This window comes from Podarcis cretensis (assembly GCF_951804945.1).
Source record: "Podarcis cretensis genome assembly, chromosome: 8".
Taxonomy (NCBI): domain Eukaryota; kingdom Metazoa; phylum Chordata; class Lepidosauria; order Squamata; family Lacertidae; genus Podarcis; species Podarcis cretensis.
In genome coordinates this window covers 4,842,543-4,864,435 of record NC_137177.1, presented here as the reverse complement: position 1 = coordinate 4,864,435, position 21,893 = coordinate 4,842,543, and the positions used below count along the sequence as shown (strand labels likewise).

At 49.8% G+C, this 21,893-nt stretch overlaps 1 protein-coding gene and 1 long non-coding RNA gene across 2 annotated transcripts in view; one reads left to right on the top strand and one right to left on the bottom strand.

The window, feature by feature from the left end:
• The window catches only part of LOC307221409, a 143,168-nt gene that overhangs the window by 51,437 nt on the left and 69,838 nt on the right, over positions 1 to 21,893 (bottom strand). The window lies entirely within an intron of this gene.
• On the top strand, positions 3,366 to 19,813 carry RAB4B (RAB4B, member RAS oncogene family). The gene is made up of 8 exons (XM_079985779.1): positions 3,366 to 3,551; positions 7,963 to 8,043; positions 8,980 to 9,094; positions 9,760 to 9,822; positions 10,863 to 11,017; positions 12,999 to 13,094; positions 16,165 to 16,318; positions 17,553 to 19,813. Exons 1-7 carry the CDS (start codon positions 3,536 to 3,538, stop codon positions 16,278 to 16,280), a joined length of 642 nt encoding a protein of 213 aa, XP_079841905.1. The 5' UTR covers positions 3,366 to 3,535; the 3' UTR covers positions 16,281 to 16,318; positions 17,553 to 19,813.

Genomic DNA, 21,893 nt, shown 5'->3' with positions numbered 1-21,893 from the left:
ACATCAACATCAAATATATAACTTATTACCATAAAATCAAGCAATCAATTTAAACACATCCTCAGGCCCAGACAGAGGGGGCGCCATATGGGCCACCTGTCCCGGGCCTCCGATTCCAAACGGGGGCCTTGGTCAGAATATTTATCTATATTTTCCATTTTGTCTTTATATGCAGATACAGTTCAAGCCTTGAAAGAAAATGATTTGTCAGCCTAACTTTTGTGAAAATTATTTATATACTTATGTATAAGACTTCAGTTACCCCCAGGGTAAAAAAAGTGGGGCACATTATCCACCTGGCCCTGCAAGGCCCTGCACATCCTAAAATCAAACGTGGGTGGCTCTGTGGTCTAAACCACTGAGCTTCTTGGGCTTGCCAATCAGAAGATCGGCGGTTCAAATCCCTGTGACGGGGTGAGCTCCCGTTGCTCGGTCCCTGCTCCTGCCAACCTAGCAGTTCGAAAGCGCGTTAAAGTGCAAGTAGATAAATAGGTACCACTCCGGCGGGAAGGTAAACGGCGTTTCTGTGTGTTGCTCTGGTTCGCCAGAAGCGGCTTAGTCATGCTGGCCACATAACAACAACAACAACAACAACAACAACAACAACAACAACAATGTATTTATTGTCATTGCCCCCTCTCAGGAACAACAAAAATTACTTGGCTGCTCCATCCCCCCAGGTAGGGTACTCCACACAAAATCAGAACAACTATAAAAACACTAATTAAAACAATACAGTATAATACAGCAAGGGAGATTAGATGACTTTCAAAGTCCAGGTTTCCCATTCAGGGCCGAGATCGCTCTGGAGAAAAAGCTGTTCTTGAGACGGCTCGTTCTTGTCTTCATCGTCCTGTATCTCCGTCCCGACGGCAGGAGCTCGAAGAGACAGTGACCAGGATGCGATGGATCTTTTACTATGTCCAGTGCCTTCCTATGGCACCTTGTGGCATAAATCTGCTCTAAGGTGGAGAGTGGGCAGCCAACAATGCTCTCTGCTGCCTTCACAACTCTGCACAACCCCATCCTGTCCTGGGTAGTACAGCTTCCATACCACACACATAAGCCATAAGTGAGCACGCTCGCAATGGCACAGTGATAGAAGGCAAGCAGCAGTTTCTGCGGAGGATGGTTTTTCCTTAGGATTCTCAAAAAGTACAGTCTCTGCTGCGCCTTCTTCACAAGCCCCCTTGTGTTGACGCTCCAGGACAGATCCTCCAGGACATGACCCGGAAGCTGTATGCTGGCTCCCTCGGCCAGTAAAGTGAGATGAGCGCTGCAACCCCAGAGTCGGCCACGACTGGATCTAACGTTCAGGGGTCCCTTTACCTCTAAAATCAAATCAGGATCAGGATCAGAGGCACCCAGGCAGGTGATGGGGAGATATTCTGCTTTGTGGAGGTATCTGGTTATGCTGGACTCAGACAGGCACCCTTTGGCCTACCTGCAGAGCTCTGAAGGTCTCGCTTGGAAAATCTAGGTGCCGTACAAAAATTGAAATAGAGTGGTACGTCGGGTTAAGTACTTAATTCGTTCCGGAGGTCCGTTCTTAACCTGAAACTATTCTTAACCTGAAGCACCACATTAGCTAATGGGGCCTCCTGCTGCCACCGCACCGCCAGAGCATGATTTCTGTTCTCATCCTGAAGCAAAGTTCTTAACCTGAGGTAATATTTCTGGGTTAGCGGAGTCTGTAACCTGAAGCGTATGTAACGCGAGGTACCACTGTAACACGAGAGAGGCCTTCCTCCTGTCTCATGAGACAGGAAGAAAGGGAGAGAGGGAACAGAGGGAGCTGCCTTCTGCTGAGTGAAGAAACCGCAGGTCCATCCAGCTAGTATTGTCCACACGGACTGGCAGCAGCAGCAGCTCTTGAAGGTTTCAGGGAGGGGACGTTCCCAGCCTCACCCTGGGATGCTCCCTGAAGGGATGGAAGTTGAGAACCTTCTACACGCAAGGCAGATGTTCAGCCGCAGAGCTATCGTCCTTCCTGCATGACTTAAAGAGGAATGGACGAATATTTACCGGTAAATTGAAAACAGATTTGTGTTTGTGAAGCAGACTGAGGCCGGTCGTTTCGCTCTCCTGGGGCTTCCAGCCAGGCCAGTAGCTCCGGGAAGTTGACACTGACTTCTCACCAAGAATCTGTAACTTCTGACCCTGGAGTCCTGGATACCGTTCTGGGTGCCAAAGTCTAAGCAGGACCCCCCTGGGCAGCTGGAAGGAGAGCAGAGGAGAGAAATCAGGATGCTAAAACGGCCTTCAATGAGGGACAGAGGAGGGAGCCAAGAGTTCTGGAGGTTGGAACAGATTTGCAATTCTGCAATTCTATTACTTATATTTTGCTATGTCAATAATATGAATATAGCTCAAGGTGGTTTGCAGTAATAAAAATAACAGAATAGCAAACCATAACCATATATATATATATATATTTGAGAAAAACACAGACATCAATTAACCATTGTGGAAAATGCCAGTATTCTTTTATTTGGACTTTGTTACTTGAACCAACCTGAAGCTGCACTCATTTTATTTTATAAGTTTTGTTTTCCATCCGTAACAGTTTTACACACACATGTGATAGGAATTGCAATAGATCAATAAAGATCAGGCTTACTAGCTGCTTTGCTTCTCAATATTCTCTGGTTAGCCTGTTATTTTCTCCTACCAGCAGGGAACCTACGTAAGGACTCTATATGGGCTCTTGGATACCCCATAAGGGAAAAAAGGGCAGAATTTTTGTTTACAACACACACACACACACACACACACACTTACTTCTGTTTTACAATTTAGAATATTCATTTAAACAACCTTAAAATATCAATTACTTCCCTTCTTTTCTTTCCATGGTTCATTTTGCATAACATAAATCCCCTCATATTATATATAAACCAAACCATTCATTATTCCATTATTACACCCATCAAAACCTATTCACACTGTTGAATTTATCTTAATGCTGCCGGCGTTTTCAAATGTACACAATCCCCCCCCCCCAATATATTCAATAAACGTTTTCCAATCTGCTTTAAACATATTTTCTGGTTTTCCACATTTTAAACTTTGTCCGTCGTCATCACGGCTCCGCCCGCTTTTATAACACATTGCAATAACACATTGCAAAATGCAACGGGGATAATAAAAGCCATTCATTCATCCATCCATCCGCCCAGGACTGCACTTCAGTCACTGCGGCTCCAGGGGGCGCTCTCGCTCCAGCCACGCGCGGGAAAGGGGAGAGGAGGGGCGTGGCTCGGACGGGGCTCGCTTGAGGCCGCCGACGCCCGCGGTTGCTGCTTGACGCTATAAAGCTCCGCCGGAGGAGGAAGACGCTATAAGAGCGCGACAACCCGGAAGCGGCTGGGCGCCGCCATATTGCACGAAGCGCTTTCCAGGCTCCGGGCAGCAAGAAGGAGAGGAAGAAGAAGAAGAAGAAGAAGAGGAGGAGGAAGAAGGCGGCGGCGGAGGAAGAGGAGAGGAAGGAGGAGAGGAGGGGCCGCCTCCCCCTCAGCTCCCCGCCGGCCCAGCCATGTCCGAGACCTACGGTAAGGAGGCGAGAGAGGAAAGAGGGTCGGGGGGGGTCTTTCCTGAATAGGTGGGGGGTTTCAAAGGAGGGGGCTTGAGGGGGCAGCAGGACCAGGGGGGGGGGCCTGAGGGGGGGAGAAGTTGGGAGTGGGGGGGGGTGTAAGTCGGATATTGTCCCCATTGTCATTTCCCTAAATAAGTATATTTAAATCATCACTTAGATTGTGATGGGGTTTTTTGGGGTGGGGGGTGGGGTCTGTCTTCTGAGGATGGTGTGTGTGTGTGTGTGTGTGGGTGTGGAGAAGCCCCCACTCGTGTGCTACCCCAAAAGGGCTTTTTATGGGGTGGGGGAGGGCGACGCTTGCCCCCTGGGCGTGTTTTTAATGGGTGGGGGTGTCTTGGGTGCAACAGGGGCGGAGGGTGGGTTTTTTTGGGGGGGGGTGTCTTGGCCTCCCTTCTGCGGAAGGGAGCTTTTTCTGTGAGGGAGAGGGTCCTTCTGAGCTTAGGGATAAGGCGAGGTGGGTGTGGAGAGTGTCACTGGTTTAGTTTTGTTTCTTTTGCGATGTGTTTTGTGTTCCTGTGCTGAGAACCGCCCCGTGGTTAAAGAGAGGCAAACGCACCTAATAAATTATTGTTATTATTGCTGGAGCAGTTGTTGGGATCTCTACCAGGACAGGGGGGCGGGTATCCATGAGGGGAATATTGTGTTTTTTAAAAAATAAGATGAATGTTACACATTTTGCATTTCCATAGTCTAAAATGCTCTTTGGGCGGAGGGCGGTATATGAATTCAATAAATAATATTTGGGGGGTGGGCTTATCTTGGGCATGTTGGGGGTTAAAGCAGACTGTTGGCAGTGTTTGGCTTTGGTCTTCTGGGGGAGGCTATTCAAGGGGGCAGGAGAAACAAGGTCCAAGGGCAGCCTTGCATGGCCCAGGTGCCCGCCAGATGTTGTGGGTGCCAACAGCTGTTGTGGCCTGAGCTGACGGGGGTTATAGGGCGAAGCATCAAGGAGGGTGCCAGGTTGAGGTAGGCGATGAAGGGCCATAGCTCAGTGGTACAGAACAGCTGCTTTGCGTGCAGAAGGTCCTGGGTTCAATCCCTGGCAGGGCTGAGAGGGACTCCCTGCCTGTAGTGCTGGAGAGCCACTGCTGCCAGTCAGTGTAGACAATAGAAAGCCAGTGTGGTGTGGTGGTTAAGAGCGATAGACTCGTAATCTGGGGAACCGGGTTCGCTTCCCCTCTCCTCCACATGCAGCTGCTGGGTGACCTTGGGCCAGTCACACTTCTCTGAAGTCTCTCAGCCCCACTCACCTCACAGAGTGTTTGTTGTGGGGCAGGAAGGGAAAGGAGAATGTTAGCTGCTTTGAGACTCCTTCGGGTAGTGATAAAGCGGGATATCAAATTCAAACTCATACTGAGCTCCATGGACCAATGAGCCTGACTCGGTTCAAGGCAGTTTCCTGTGTTTTCCTAAAGCTGGCTTAGAGATTCTTGCATCCGATTCCCTTGTCAACCTTGCAGGATAATTTTGCATTTTTCATACCTGCCACCCCAAATTGATTCCCTTTGCACCTCCCTCCCACCCTCTTCAAAGAAGGTCGCCCAGTGTCTTGCACCCAGAAGAGGGGCTGGGTCACAGCCAAGAAACAAACCTGAGCAAGACTCCCTTTACGTGGAAGAAGGAGCAAGCTTGCTCTCTACTGCTTGGTAGGATCCGAACCAATGGATTCGAGTTACAAGAAAGAAGATTGCGACTCAACATTAGGAAGAACTTCCTGAGAGTGGGAGCCGTTCAACGGAGGAATGGACACCTTTGAGAGGTGGTGGACTCGCCTTCCTTGGAGATTTTAAAGCAGAGGTTGGACCAGCATTGCAGGGGTTGGACTGGATGACCTTTGGGTGCTTTTTCTGACTCTACAGTTCCCTTTCCCCCACCTATAAAAAAGCAAACGTATTTTTTTTTTTTTTGCATTGCAGCTCAGCAGAATCGCTGCCTGTCTTTGTTTTCCTGTTCTCAGAACATGACTCTGTTGTGAACAGAACTTCAAGTGACGCCGGCTGGGCGGGTCGGAGCACATTTGTCTCTCCTCGCCTCCCCTGCTCTCCTAAATTGAGGGAAGCGGGAAGAGGTGGCTGAGGGTGTAATTATGCCCTTTTCCTATTTGAAATCCTTCACCTCCCCAGTAATGACCTTCATTATGTTCCATTAAGGAGGCTTAGGTCCCTTTTCTTCCCTGCGTGTTTTCGTGTAAAATCAGCCCACAGAAGTCGCACATCCTGGAAAAAACAACAACCATGTTGAGGAAAGAAGCAGCGGCAGCCCACATCACAGCCCTAATTATGATACCCTTACTACCTGCATGGCAGGTGAGCAAGATCCTCCAGCAGCATAAATGCCCCATGACAGACAATGGGGTTATCTGCCCACCTGGCTCTTCAAAGTAAATGGTATTGGAGTGGGAATGTCTTTTATTTTATTTTTTGCAAAAGTGGTCAGTGCATGGCTGAAACTGGGAATGCTGCAGGAATGTATGGCCTGGCCAAGAACTGGGGATTATGTGTCGTTTAAACACTAACTCATGACAGTTTCTGACCTGACTAATTAATTCAGTGTTTGACGGCAGGAGAGTGGAACAGTCTCCCTCGGAAGGTGGCTGTGGTGGATTCTCCTTCATTGGAAGTTTCTAAATGGCCATCTGTTGGGGATTCTTTAGCTGCGATTCCTGCTTTACAGGGGGTTGGACTAGATGGCCCTTGGGGTCCCTTCCAACCCTACAGCTCTACATTTCTAGGGCTCTACCTGTCTAGAGTTGAGAGATCGATTGGGTATCTGGTTAGCATTTTATTCGGGAACAGGTTCACCTACACCCCTGAAAATGTGACCTGTTTTGCCTTTAGAGTGGCAGAAAGGTTTGTGGGAATTAGAAGTTAAATTCTTCAAGGGAGCAGACTCTTATCTGACCAAATGTGTGCTTTTAATAATTATTTTACCTGTATAACGTATTTTATTCTGTTTTATGTATTTTGTTTTGTGATGGCTTTGGCTACACAGATAAATAATAGCTGTAATTCATAACTGTCTGTGAGGCTTCCAAACCCTTCCTTGGGAAGCCAGTGCTAAAAATACCTCTTAGTGTTGTAACCCTTAAACGAACAAATAAAACCCAGTTGAGGGCTGTACAAAACAGTCCTTTTAAATGTGTGGGAGGGGGTCCCTCCCTCCCCATCCATGGGGGGTTTCTGCCCTGGCTAATGCAGTACCTGAAGAGGTTCTATCGACAGACCCAGCTGTGAAAATGCTGTTTGCTGTGTTTGCCTTTTCAGACCTGAGTCCCTTTTGCCTGGTGTCTGGGTGGGAAACAGTGGGTGTGGCATCTGTAAGTGTGCACAGATGTTCATAATCGCTGCCTCTGCATGATGTGGGGCAGGGTGTTCGAATTGCACAGGTGCCGGAACGACAAATAACTTAATTGCTGCTTGCGAAAGCTGCCCCAGAGCGCCGCTTCTTAATCCTTCAGGAACTGGTGCGCGAATGGAAATACGATGTAGTTGATAGGAGCTTCAGAAACTGGGCCCGTCTTGATATGGAACTTGGAGCAAGAATTCTGAGCCCCTTCAGATTGCAGAGCTGCAGCTGTGTCAGTTCTCCCACAGCAAAAACAGGGCAGGAGTTCTTCAGTGCTTCCAAGTATGTCCTGCTTTTTTCAGCAAGAATGCCCCAAGTCCCACCTGCTGGCGTTCACGAGTGTAAGAGGACTGTGGTGCCCACGGTGCAAGAAGGCGGTTGGATGCAGAGGAGGCGTATAAAGACATTGGCTGAGGACCATTGAAAGGAAAAATGTAATTCCCTCTCTGCAAGAAATGTTGAGTTCTGCCACTCTCTTCTCAGGCATGCCTGTCAGATGGAGCTGAATGTTCTTTGCGGCCCAGCTGGAGAGGACAACGTTTTCTTCTGTTCTGGCCGCTGCCTCACCGCGGACAGCTGTGCAACATCAGCTCCCAAAATATTTCCCTAGTAAACAGAGGAGGAAGGCAAAAGGGGAGAGTTAATCTTGGGCTGGGGCTAGCAGCTCTTATCTTAAGCAGTGATGGTGTTGATTTTTCCTGGGAGTGCCTGTGAGGTCAAGTGGTTGCAGAGTGAGACAAAATAGACTCCTGACCTCACAAATGGGGCCTGTGAATTCCTGACTGCTGTTGTGGCTACCATGCGATGGTCTGTGTATCGCTGGACGTGGGATGCCTCTGCTGTTGTGTGAGAGGAGGAGGTTTGGTGTCCTGCCATTTTGTCTACAAACTACCTTGGTCTTCTTTGCTAGTGCAGGGACACTGCTAATCTCCTAAGCCTCCTGGCCAGGTCTCTCCCAACCTACATTCATTTTGAGCCCGTTATTGCCAGGGCACTCTCACTCTCTCTCGTTCTCCTTCCAGATTTCCTCTTCAAATTCCTGGTGATCGGAAGTGCCGGAACAGGGAAGTCTTGCCTCCTCCACCAGTTCATAGAGAACAAATGTAAGTTTATTTTGTGTGTTGCCGCCTTTGCATTCCACCTTTCTAGGCATGTGCCAGTTTGCAAGGAGTTGGAAACAAAAAGCCAGTATAACAAAAACAACCTTAAAAGCCAAATTAAAATGACAGAAACAAGAAAGCTAGCTCTCTAGATCGGGTTAGAAATGCACACTGGAAGAACACATGAGAAAATAAAAAGAACCTTCTAGGTCAGGTTAATGGCTCATCTTGTCCAGGCTCCTCTTCTCACAGGGACCAACCAGATGCCTCTTTTGGGAACCAGCAGGCAGGATCCGAGCAGGACAGGAGCAGCCCTATCCCTTCCTGCCGTTTCTAGCAACCGGTAATGAGATTTTTAAAGGATATGATAGAAAGTGCCTGAATAACAGGAGATGGTGGCTGTAAATCTTCTCAGAAAAACACCACTCTTTTTTTTATTATTGCCCTGCATTTTATTGGAGCACAAGGCAGATTGATGCAAGGCCATGCACAGAGATGAAAAACGTCATGTTGACAAGGCTGCTTGTAACTGCCGAGCACTTAAGGCTGCCTAAAAGATGTGAAGAGAGTGAGTCAGAGATGGAAGGTAAAGATCTCCGCCATTTCCTTCCTGTTTTGCAAAAGGCTGCAGAGGAGCAACCTAGAGGCCTCTTTTCTCCCATTGCCAGCCTTTTGCCCTGCACCTGAATCTGACATCTCTCTTTTCATTCACCCTGACCACTTGAGCCGCCTTTTCGGCTGTCCCCTCTGCCCCAAATCTGTTCAGCTGAAAGAGGAGAGGCAGGCACTGTTCTCTCCAGGGTTTGGGGACAGGTAACATCTGAATTGCAGTGTTTTACGTGACACGCTAGAAGTTTTATGAAGTTCTTAGGTTTTCCTGTGGCTGCGCCTTCCTGCCCGTTGCTCATTCCGCACCCCCTTCTCTCTGCACTTTTACAGTCAAGCAGGATTCCAACCACACCATAGGGGTGGAATTTGGATCAAAGGTTGTGAACGTTGGTGGCAAAACAGTCAAGCTCCAGATCTGGGACACGGCTGGGCAAGAGCGCTTTAGGTAAGGAGCAGGATCCTCCGTGTCCATATTTCTGGGAATTTATTTGAAATACTCACCCAAGTGTGCATCGCAGGATTTTCAGTCCCATTGCTCATGAAGCTGCATGATCATCAATTTGCCAAAGACCGGTGGTATTGCTCTCTTTGCCATGCCGCTAAAAATAATAGTAATAGTTATAATTTTATTATTTATCTGCCACCCATCTGACTGAGTTGCTCCAGGCTCTTTGGCAGCTTCCCACAAAATATTAAAATGCAAAAAAACATCTGGCCATTGCATTTTGGACCTGCTGAAGTTTTGTAGAGTGCTCTGCAGTGATCCAGCCTGCAAGTTGCCGGAGCATGGTGTCCAGGGGTCAAGCCACCTTTGTCAAAAGGGGCTGCAGCTGGCGAACCCTGAATGCAGGATACGAAGCCCACTCGCTTTGAATAGAAGCTCAAGACCTGTATGGATGAGCAGCGGTCGGGGGTGGGCAGGGGGAGCCCCTGTGTCTTGAGAGGGGGCTTCTGTGGGCTTCTGTCGGCACAGCCCTATGCGTTTTTGCTCAGAAGCAAGCTCCTCCTCGCCCCCCTGGAAGTCCCTACAGCATCATTGCCTAAAAAGCGCGTGTCTGCATCCTGTCGCTTTTCAGCCCCATCTGAGACCTTCAACTGCTTTCTCTCTAGGTCGGTAACGAGAAGCTATTACCGGGGCGCAGCCGGGGCGCTCCTGGTCTACGACATCACCAGGTATGTCTCTGCAGTGGCCTTCCTTCCTGACTGCCCCCCACCCTCCGCAGCCATTCAGGGAGTTCCACAGCCGAGTGGGGATTCGAACCCTGGTCTCTCCCAGCTCCTAGGTAAAGGTAAAGGGACCCCTGACCATTAGGTCCAGTCGTGGCTGACTCTGGGGTTGCGGCACTCATCTCGCTTTATTGGTTGAGGGAGCCGGCGTACAGCTTCCAGATCATGTGGCCAGCAGGACTAAGCCACTTCCGGAAACGCCGTTTACCTTTCCACTGGAGTGGTACCTATTTATCTACTTGCACTTTGAAGTGCTTTTGAACTGCTAGATTGGCAGGAGCAGGGACCGGTAGCAACGGGAGCTCACCCCATTGCGGGGATTCGAACTGCTGACTTTCTGATTGGCAAGCCCTAGGCTCTGTGGTTTAACCCACAGCGCCACCCGTGTCCCTCTCCTAGGTCCTAGTCCTCATTTAATCCCCAGAGCAACCCTATGCATTGGTAGGAGATGCTGAGAGCGGCAGTGGCTGGCCCATGGTCTCCCCCCGTATAACAGCAACAACAACAACTTTTTATTTATACCCCGCCCTTCCCAGTTCAGAAAACCTGGCTCAGGGCGGCTAACAACAAATTTAAAACACTTAATTGATGCAACAAAAAAACCCAAACATAAAATACAGTATAAAATGTGAATAAAAATAAATTCAGAATTCAAAAATCAATTTAGGGGGGAAATCCATCCAATAAACATTAGATGACCACCAGGGCTAGCTAGCTGAATTAGTCCTACTTGGGCCAGTGAGGAGACCAGGGGAGAATTAGCTGTGGGATCCCAGAGTGGGTAATCTTCATAAAAAGGGGAGGGGGAGGGAAGGAAGGGGAATAAAAGATCAGGCTAAGTTCAAATTGGAAGCCAGGCGGAATAGCTCTCTCTTACAGGCCCTAGTCTGATGCACTAACCACTCGGCGCTCTCTTTTTCCTTCTGCCTGCCTGATGGGTGCACTCCTGTCTTCCCCCCCCACCCAATTTTGGTCCCATATTGCAGCAGAGAGACGTACAATGCCTTGACCAACTGGCTGACGGACGCCCGGACTCTGGCCAGCCCCAACATAGTCATTATTCTCTGCGGCAACAAGAAGGACCTGGATGCCGACCGGGAAGTCACTTTTCTGGAAGCATCTCGCTTTGCTCAGGAGAACGGTAACATATGCAAGGGAGGGGGGGTTGCTGGGGAGGGGCATAATCATCACACCCATGGAGGGAGAAGCCTGTCGATGCCTCTGCTCTGTTCCTCCATGGGCAGAGCCAGCCATGCTTCTGAATCCCAGTTTCTGGAAACCGCAGGAGAGGACTTGTGTTCGAATCCTGATCGCGGGCTTCCCATTGGAACAGTCTCTCAAAGGACCTGCTAATGGCATTTTCCAATTGTACTGTTGAGAGTGTATTAACTTACGGTCTGTGTGTGTGGTTTGGGAGCTGCACGGTCAGGGAAAAAACAATGCTGTCCAGGGTTGTAAAGACTGCGGAGAGAATAATTGGGTGCACTCTTCCCACCTTGGATCAAATCTATGCTCCCAGATGCCCCAAGAAAGCTGCAGAGATAGCGCAGGATAGTGCACACCCTGGAAATGATCTCTTTCAGCTTCTGCCTTCTGGAAGAAGGTACAGGGTTATAAAGACTAGGACTAGCCGCCTGAGAAACAGTTTCTACCCAAATGCGATTTTGGTTTTAAACGCAGTAAAAGGAATTTCTATGGGGGTATATAAAAGTAAAAAAAAAAAAAAAAGTAGAGACATCACCTTGGCAACAAAGGTCCGTATAGTAAAAGCTATGGTTTTCCCAGTAGTGATGTATGGAAGCGAGAGCTGGACCATAAAGAAGGCAGATCGCCGAAGAATTGATTCCTTTGAATTATGGTGCTGGAGGAGACTCTTGAGAGTCCCATGGACTGCAAGAAGAACAAACCGATTCATTCTTAAGGAAATCAGCCCTGAGTGCTCACTGGAAGGACAGATCGTGAAGCTGAGGCTCCAATACTTTGGCCACCTCATGAGAAGAGAAGACTCCCTGGAAAAGACCCTGATGTTGGGAAAGATGGAGGGCACAAGGAGAAGGGGACGACAGAGGACGAGATGGTTGGACAGTGTCTTCGAAGCTACCAGCATGAGTCTGACCAAACTGCGGGAGGCAGTGGAAGACAGGAGGGCCTGGCGTGCTCTGGTCCATGGGGTCACGAAGAGTCAGACAAGACTAAACGACTAAACAACAACATATTGTATTTTAAAAATGGGGTATCAAGAGTTTATAGGGAGCTAACCAGGTTGGGATAGCTGGGATAGCAGGCTTGTTGGTTTTGAATGTCTTATGTAGATTTCTTTTTTCAATTTTGTTGTTCTATATGGGACAATGACAATAAAGAGTATCATATCGTATTATTACGTCAGTGCGAGAAAAGGATGCCGGACTAGATGAGCCCTTGGCCCGGTACAGCAGCCAGGCTCTTGTTCGGTTCTTATGGAACCTCCAGGTCCAGAGGCAGTCTATCTGGATTCTTTAGGGATATTTGGCCACCGTGAGAGCAGGGTGCCGGACCAGATGAGCCATTAGCCTGATCCAGCAGACTCTTCTCTTGCTCTTAGCTCCTTCCCTTCCTCCCCTTCCCCTCCTCACCTGCAGTTGGCTGTTGCAGCCGCTTGATCAGGGCGTACCTTGCTGAGGTGCTGCTGCTTTGCTTCCTTCCTGTGCCGCCTTTGTGGTGGCACCACCAAGGACGGCTGAGCTGTGCCTGGCAAGGGGCTGCTGAAGTGCCGCCGCAGGGTGGCTTTGGGGCTGCCCCTCTCTGAGCTTGCAGAAGGCAGCTCAGCCTAGATTCCTGCGCCCTCTCAGCTTGTTAATGAGTAACGGCATTTTGTGACTCCTTCTGCAGTGGCTAACTCTTGAGACATGGAGGCAGAGGGTGGGGGAAGACTTGAGTCCGGGAGACCTGGAGTTTTTAATGCAGTTTTTTTTTTTTTTTTAAAAGCCCTGTTTTTTTGCTCTCATTCTCCCTGGGAAATGCCCCCCTCCCCCCAGATTTGGGAGGAGGAGGGGCTGCTTCCTCAGACCCTCTTTGCTTCATCTTCCAAGGCTCGGCCAAATTTATAATCTTTATCCTGTGTCTGTTTTTCTTTAACCTGGCAGAGTTAATGTTTCTCGAGACCAGCGCCTTGACCGGGGAGAATGTGGAGGAAGCTTTCTTGAAATGTGCAAGGACCATACTGAACAAAATTGAATCAGGTGCCTGAGTTGATTTCCTTTCCCCACCCAACTCCAAATGAAAATGAACGTTGGGCGAAAATGGCTGTGACTTCCAAGGGGTTCATTTTCTCTCCCTCCCTTCGGTTATTTTAAAAATTATTATTAGCGTGTATTTCATTTATAACGTAACAAAGTACGATAGCAAATGTCACATAAAAGAAAAATAGAAAGTGTTACGCAAAAATTCTAGGGTGAGAGCCTACTCAACAGGCCTGCTCACCGAGGTGCAAAGAGGGAGGGTGATACTGAGGTTACCCAAGTTCATCAACTTGCTCCGCTTATCAGATTTAGTCTCATGCACCGTAAGGGACGTGGGTGGTACTGTGGTCTAAACCACAGAGCCTAGGGCTTGCCAAGCAGAAGGTCGGCGGTTCGAATCCCCGCGACGGGGTGAGCTCCCGTTGCTCAGTCCCTGCTCCTGCCAACCTAGCAGTTCGAAAGCACGTCAAAGTGCAAGTAGATAAATAGGTACTGCTCTGGTGGGAAGGTAAACGGCGTTTCCGTGCGCTGCTCTGGTTTGCCAGAAGCGGCTTAGTCATGGAGGCCACATGACCTGGAAGCTGTACGCCGGCTCCCTTGGCCAGTAAAGCAAGATGAGCGCAGCAACCCCAGAGTCGGCCACGACTGGACCTAATGGTCAGGGGTCCCTTTACCTTTAAGTTTTACTCTTAAGTACCCGCCACCCAAAGAACAATAAAACTATGCATACCCTTGCCCTTCACCCTTCCCGAGGATGGGTTTTGGGAACACCTGGCCTCAGCAAACCCATGTATGGTGCCTGTGTCAATGGTCATTATCCTGGCCTTAGTTAGAGGCTGTGGTGAGGACGGGGTTTTGAGGAAGTCGTTTAACTGCTCCCCCATTCCTTGCTTTAACAGAAAGGCATATCTATCGAGAGCTAAACATATAGGACAGAATTCCCCTACCAAAATTGAATACAATAAATTAATATTGTAAAGTTCTAAGAAACACAATTGCATCAGTGCATCATGAAAAGGCTCCATTTCTTAATTAAGAAATCATCTTTTTTCCTGCCCTCTCTGCTTCTCGCCATCTGTGTGAGCTTCACAGTGCATGCTGTGTCCCAGCTTTTAGTTCCCCTGTTCTCTCATGGCTGGTGTTGACATATCCTCCCCAATTCTGTCAAATAATAATTCTGACAGACCTTTGGTTAGTTCCCTGTCCTCTTCCTGCACAGTTCCTTTAATATACTGAAATAGGAAAATTCAAGCATCCATGTAGAGCATAGCCAGTTATTGCTTCCATTTCCACTGCTACATCTTCCCAGAATTTCCTGATTTTGGGGACACATCCAGAATGTACGTTGTATCTCAGAATTTGCCACTTCACACCTCCAGCAAGGCTTTACTGTTTCATATATCCAGTTAAGACATTTAGGCACCATGTTATGCTCCAAATTTTATTTTAGGGTTGTACTAGCTGTTTGCTTGCAGAACTGCATGCCAAATTCAATTCCAGCTATCTGACGGAATGTCCAAAATCCCTTTCCCTGCTATGTTGGTACTAATTTCTTGCAAGATCTGCCATAGATGCAAAAGAATTTCACTGGGGTTCACCTTGGATGGAACATCAAGGGCGGCGTTAGAGCGCCACTGTAGCTTGTATTCATAAGGCCTTTGGGGCCCCTGGAGATGGGTCTGGGGGGCTGATGCTTCCAGGCTGCCTTTCAGGGTCCCCACAAGTGCATAGTTGGGGATTCCTTCGAGAGGAGGGGCAGGAGGGCTGCTTGGTCACTCTTGACAGGTCTTCCCCTGCAGCTGCAGGGAGAGTTGGGTGCCAGAAGGCGCAGAGAAGGCTGGCCTCTCTCTCTGCCTGTGCTGCCGGAGAAGAAGAGGAGGAGTTTGGATTTGATATCCTGCTTTGTCACTACCCAAAGGAGTCTCAAAGCGGCTAACATTCTCCTTTCCCTTCCTCCCCCACAACAAACACTCTGTGAGGTGAGTGAGGCTGAGAGACTTCAGAGAAGTGTGACTAGCCCAAGGTCACCCAGCAGCTGCATGTGGAGGAGCGGGGAAGCGAACCTGGTTCCCCAGATTACGAGTCCACCGCTCTTAACCACCACACCATGTTGGCTCTCTGGCTGAGTGTGCAGGGATCCTGCCCAACACAGACATGGGAAGTGCTTCCTTGAGGCACATAGAGCTGAGAACTGGTGATGCCGTAGGAGGAGTTTTATCAGGACCGAACTCTGTCAGACTGGAAGCAAAGCAGCTCTGCTGCAGGGCTTCCAGGCTGCTTAGAATCAGAGAATGGGAGCATTGGAAGGGACCCCAGGGGTCATCTAGTCCAGCCCCCTGGATTGCAGGAATTGCCGCTTTACTAAAGCAGACTTTGTTGGCACGCAACCAAGGAAACGGGGGCAATTGGCAGGCCCCCAGCTGACACAAGCCCACCGGCCGGTGTGCCGGGCAAACTCCAGTCCTTTGTGCAGCATGAATTTGTGACCTGAGCTTCAGAAGTGGCAAGAGAGGCTGTGTGGGCATATTTACAAGCAGTTTATTCAGCGTACATCGGGGAAGAAGGAAACATGTCTGCTCTCCTTCGTGTCCAAAGCAAAACGGCTAATACACAAATGGATACACAAATTGTGCTATACACAAATGGAAGTTCCCAGCAAGCTGTGCTGGAGTGTAAACAGGCATGTGACACACAACCATCGTGCCTGTTCCTTAAGGTGGAACGGAATATCCCAACAGACTTTGGGGTTTTTTTTGAGCTTCAGGAGTGGCCCTGCAGAGCCAGGGCTTGGATTCTGTTTGCCAGCCACGGCACAGACGGGGCATGCCTGGCTTTCCTTCGTCCCGTCTCTGACGGGCAACCAGGGCCTTTGGTGGGCAGCCTTTCAGTTCGGAGAGGAGCCCGTCCTTCGGCTTCCTGCTTGCTCTGGAAGTGCAAAAAAGCATTTTCTGAGGAAGGCTGGGGAGAAGCGCTTGGGAATCAGAAATGGTCTGGCTGCGGAAGGGCAGCCGCTACAACCTGCCCCCGAATTGCCCCGGTGACTCTTGCCTTTTTCTCCCCTCCCCGCCAGGTGAACTTGACCCGGAGAGGATGGGCTCCGGCATCCAGTACGGGGACGCCTCCCTGCGACAGCTGCGGCAACCGCGAGGGACCCAAACACAGACCCGGCAGCAATGCAACTGTTAAAGCTGGCGCCAGAGCATGCCTGGAAACTGCCTTGCAAGGTCAGCTGGGGGGGGGGGCTGTGAAGGAAGCCCCACTGCAGAGACTCCTGTCCAGGGTGGGGGGGGGGAGTGCTCTGGAGCTGAGCGCAAGGGTGGCAGAATTGGGCCTGGACCCTTAAGGTCTGGGTAGGATGTGGGGAGCCCCATCCCTCCGATGTCCCTGCTTCTCCGCAATTGTGCATGGCCTGGGGAAAGCAGACAGAAAAGTCTTTCTCCCTGCCACTCACGGACATCGGATGAAGGCGAATGCGGGAAGGTTCAGGACCGATAAAAGTTGTCATTCATGCGGTTCATCGCTGAACTGTGGAACTCACTCCCACAGGAGGAAATATAGGGCAGCTTGCCTCGATGGCTTAAAAAGAGGAGGCAAGTTCCTGGAGGAGGAGAGGGCTATTGATGGCTCTGCTTTTCCTCCATTGTTGGAGGTAGCTATGCTTCTGAATGCCAGTAGCTGGAAACTGCAAGAGAAGTGAGAGGCCGCTTGTGCTCGGATCTTGCTTCCGGGATTGGGGGCATCTGGTTAGCCTCTCTGAGAACTGGATGCCGGACTAGACGGGCCACTGGCCTGATCTTGCATTCCGACTCTTGTTCGGTCCTTGTGGAACCTCCAGGCCCAGAGGCAGTCTATTGCCATTCCTAGGCTCTTGGGGGTCTTTGGCCACAGTGAGAGCTCTTGGGGGTCTTTGGCCTGATCCAGCGGGGCTCTTCTCGTGTCCCTATATAATAATAATAATAATAATAATTTATTATTTATACCCCGCCCAACTGGCTGGGTTTCCCCAGCCACTCTGGGCGGCTTCCAACAAAACACTAAAATACAATAACCTATTAAACATTAAAAGCTTCCCTAAAGAGGGCTACTTTCAGATGTCTTCTAAAAGTTTGGTAGTTGTTTTTCTCTTTGACATCTGGTGGGAAGGTGTTCCACAGGGTGGGCGCCACCACCGAGAAGGCCCTCTGCCTGGTTCCCTGTGACTTGGCTTCTTGCGGTGAGGGAACTGCCAGAAGGCCCTCGGCGCTGGACCTCAGTGTCCGGGCAAAACGTTGGGGGTGGAGACGCTCCTTCAGGTATTAACTATGTTAACGAGGCACCTGTTACCTGCAGAGAGGAAACTGAAGCAGGCGACTTAGCAGCCAGGCCCTGGAGTGAATCGCGGGAAGAGGAGTTGCCTTCCTGACAGCTGCCGTTCCTTGAGCTGCTTCTTCTTCCCTCCCCTCCTTTCTTGTCTCTCAGTGCTGGGACTCTGCCTGCTTTGGACCCAGGGCCGTACAAAGCACTGCCGCCACCGTTGCCGCTGCCTCCTCTTCTCCCCGGGACAACCTGCCCCGTTGGCCTCCTCGCTCTTCCAAGCCTTCGCCCTCCATCTCCGCGCTCCTGCCTCTGCCTCCTTCCTCCTCGTCTCCCTCTCCGGAAAGAACCTTTGCAGGAGCTCCGCTGCCAGGCGGGCAACGTACAGGAGGAGACTCTGGCGCCGGTCGGTTGCTTCTCCCTGGCACCGGCCGAGAGCCCCTCACTCCTCCTGGCCACCCTGTGACTCTTGGTGGCTTTGAGGTCAGTGGGCTCTGTGCTGGCGGCGGCGGCAGGAGGAGATCCACAAAAGAGTCTGAGAAGGGGGGTGTTGGTGTCACTATGGAGATATTTAACTTGCCTTTCCCCCAATCACCTCCCCCTCCCTTCAAGTGAATCTTAACCCCCTCCACCCTTTTGAGGAGAATTTGTCCCGGCTGGAGGCGTTTTGACAGGGCAGAGCGGGGGCCGCCCCCTCTGCGATTCCCTCATAGGAATATTCTGCCTGGGGAGCCAACCCAGACAGACCCTCTTCCCGAGCAGCCTCTATGGGGCTCCCATTCCGAGGTGGGACCCATCTAGAATTTGCACGTGCGTGAGTGTGTATTCCTCTCGCTGCTTTGTGCCCGTTGGAAGGGGCGCCTTCTGTTTCTCCCAAAGCCATGGATTCCTTTGCAGGCCCTCCCCTCGCCCGCTCTCCTCCCTCTGGGGCAAGGGGGGGGGGCAGGCTTGACTGCACAATTCCTGTGTCCCCATCACTTTGCGTGTGAGAAATGCCCTTCCTTGGGGATGTGTGTTTGTGTGTGTGTTTTGCACAAGCGTCGCTCTCTCCGCCGGACTCCCTCCGTTGGTCTGAGCGAAGAGTCCACATCTGCAGAGAATGAGCCATAGCTTATGTGTTCATGAACGTGCCCCCCCCCTCGCTGCGATGGGAGGCCGGTCGTGTGTGTGTGTGTGTGTGTGCGTGCGCCTTCCCCATCCTGCCGTTACGACCCTCCCTTTGGGTTGTCGCCTGAGAGTGTCGCCAGAGGCTCCCGTGCTTCAAAACCGGTGACCAGGCACCGCTGCGAAATGCTTGTGAGATTTTCTGGCCCGGGAGCTTAAGGCGAGCCCCATTCCTCTCTAGCAGCCCTCCCTGCTTTGACTCTGAGTTATTTGGGTCACCCCTCCAGCAGAGCCCCCCTCCTGCAGAAATAAATCCACTTTCCAACCCAGCAGAACTTCCCATCCGGGTCTCAGGTGGGAATTCCTCTGGAAAAGTGCTTTGCGTTGGGCGGGTGTCTGTTGTCTTTTGCAAAAAGGTCTAGGAGCCGGTTATCAACGCCCCCCACCCCAATCCCCTCTCCTTTGTAGTGTCTTCTCTTCAAAGGGGATCCCTCCTCGAAAGACCTTTTCTTATGACTTCCCCCCTCTCCTCTGCTCCAGAGAATCTTTCTCTGGATTTCTCTTAACACCCTGGGGTGTTCTGAGTGTCATGGCAGCCCCCAGGCACCATTGCGACCAGCTTTCAACCAAACCAAGCCAAACCCAGCATGATAACAGGGGAGCCAGGTCTGGGGCCCGTGCACAGGCCTTGCCTCTGAGCATGGCTGGAGTTCTGTCCCCCCTCCCTCTGCCTTGCCTTGCTTTACAGATACCTGATATGGCTGGGGGAGCCGTTGCTGGAGTATCAGAGGCGCTTTGAGATACACCCCCCTTTCCACATCCCCTCCATCAGCTGAGCAACTCCTTCAAAAAATTCCCAAGAGGGGAGATGGCGGGCGGGGGGAGGGTGTGCCAGTGAGAGAGAACTAGTTAGAAATTTCTTTTGCCTTTTTAAAATACCCGCCCCCAAAAGGTATAATGCTTAACTCTGTTATTTATTACTTCTGTGTCGGGGGGGGGGGAGCCCCTGCCCCGTTGCCTCCTGGGGGTCCCGTCCACTTTCTGCCCCCATCCCCAAATGCTTCCACACACACTCTCTCGCTCTGTCTCCGATTCCAGGTAGCCCTCCCTCGCGATTTGCCCCGAGGTGGGCAGGGAAGGGGGCGCTGGGAGTGGAGGGGCTCCTTTTATCAATCAACGGTTACGAAAAAGAGTTGATGGCCCAGATGTGCTGGTTGATTTCTCTCTCCTCTCCGGTTGCAAACATTCCCTCCAGTTTTAAGGCTGTGAAACTTGATTTCTCCTACATAAAATGTTCTTTCGTTTTGTTTTCTTTTTCCAAAGTTGGAGACTGGTGGTGCCTTTCTTTCTTTCATTCATTCATGAATGCGTGTGTTTGTTTGTGTGTGTGTGCGCATTTGCTAGCCAAGCGGCAAAAGAGCCAGACAGAGTTAAGGAGCAAAGAATTTCCACAATGTACAAAGTACAGTAAAAGCAGGAAACATGGGTGGCCAGGCAAAAACCTAAGAACCCAGCCAAATGGGTAGGGCATAAATATATTATTATGATTATTACTGAGAACTGCAGCTACCCAAGGCTGCATCTTAGGAGACAAGGTTGTCTGGGAGGGATTAAGCTCCCAGTTAACACCCCCCCAGCCCTTTCCAGGCTCACACACTCCCCAGCCCAGAGCATCCTAATATTTTGCACAGCGGTTTTCCTGCCACGGCTCTAAGCTCTTTGCGTAGGCTGGTGGCGAAAGGCCAACGGAGCCGGCCATCGAGTCGATACAGCCCAAAGTTAAAGCTTGAAGAATAAGAGAGCATCTTCAATTTGGGAACGCTCTCCTGCCTCCTTCCTAAAACCTCCAGGAAAGAGTGGGCAAGACTTTCCCTGACTTAAATGACTTGGTTTTCTCTGAGCCTCAGCAGTTCCTGGGAAGGTTTGTTTGTTTGTTTGGGGGGGGGAGGGGAGAAGAGAATGAAGTGGTTTCCATGGTGACGGGATGCAGTCACCACTGAGAGGAGCATCCCCCCCCCAATAGCAGCCATGCCTCCCCAGTCCAGTCTGATTAGACACCCGTCTCCCATTGCATTCCTTCTGATCAGAGAGGAAATGTGAGAGATTTAGTTACATTCTGAAGATTATAAATATTATTTTATTATTATTATTATTATTATTATTATTATTATTATTATTATTATTAATTTTTATTTATACCCAGCCCTCCCCAGCCATGGCCGGGCTCAGGGCGGCTAACAAGCAAGAATAAAAACAAGTTGAATGAATACAACTTAAAAACAAGATTAAAATACAACATTAAAATATTGAAACATTAAAATATTAAAATGCAGCCTCATCACAGTAGGAGAAAGGAAAAAGAAAAAAGAGGGGGAGGGAATCAAATTGGCTCCAAGCCAAAGGCCAGGCGGAACAACTCTGTCTTATCTTACAGGCCCTGCGGAAAGAAATCAGATCCTGCAGGGCCCTGGTCTCATGAGGCAGAGCGTTCCACCAGGCCAGATCCATCACTGAAAAGGCCCTGGCTCTGGTTGAGGCTAATCTGACTTCCTTAGGGCCCAGGACCTCTAGGGTGTTGCTATTTATGGACCTTTTTTAAAAAAAATAATATTTATTAAAAATTTTAAGGGTTACAAAAAGCAAAAGTAATAACACCATATTAAACAAAAACAAAACAACACATCACAATAAGGAAAAAACAAAAGAAAAAAACAAAACACAACTAATCTTCCCATAACTTATCTTTCATTTGCTTGTTTCCTTGACCACCTCACACCTCCCTTTTTTGTATTCTAGTTTGGTTAACTATTTCAGCAAATCCTTTCCATCTTTTCCAATTTTTGTTCTGTAATTTATCTCAATATGATGTAACTTTACTTAACCTCTTTCACCAATTAACAGTCTATTTTTTCCTAAACCCTTGTAACATTTCTGCTAAAACCACATAACTTCGTTCCAACATCTTTCTAACATTCATTAATTTTACAATGTTTCTGTAAATAGTCTTTAAATTTCTTCCAATCTTCCTCCACCGACGCTATTTATGGACCTTGAGGCTCTCCGTGGGGCATACCAGGAGAGGCGGTCCCGTAGGTACGAGGGCCCTAGGCCATCCTAGATATACAATCTATATATGTAGATTGTAATTGCATCTCTGCATGTGATATTATAAAGCTTGGCAGCTTGGAAATCATCAGAACTGTAGAACCGGCAGAGTTGGGAGGACCCCTGAGGATCATCCAGTCCAGCCCTTGGCAATGCAGCAGTCATTGGATCATTGAGAGACGGCCACCCAACCTCTGCTTGGAAACGTCCAACGAAGGACCTTCCGAGGGAGTCTGCTCACCTGTGCCAAGGATGGGGGTCCTGTGGCTCTCCATGTGTTGCCAACTGGCAGCCCCA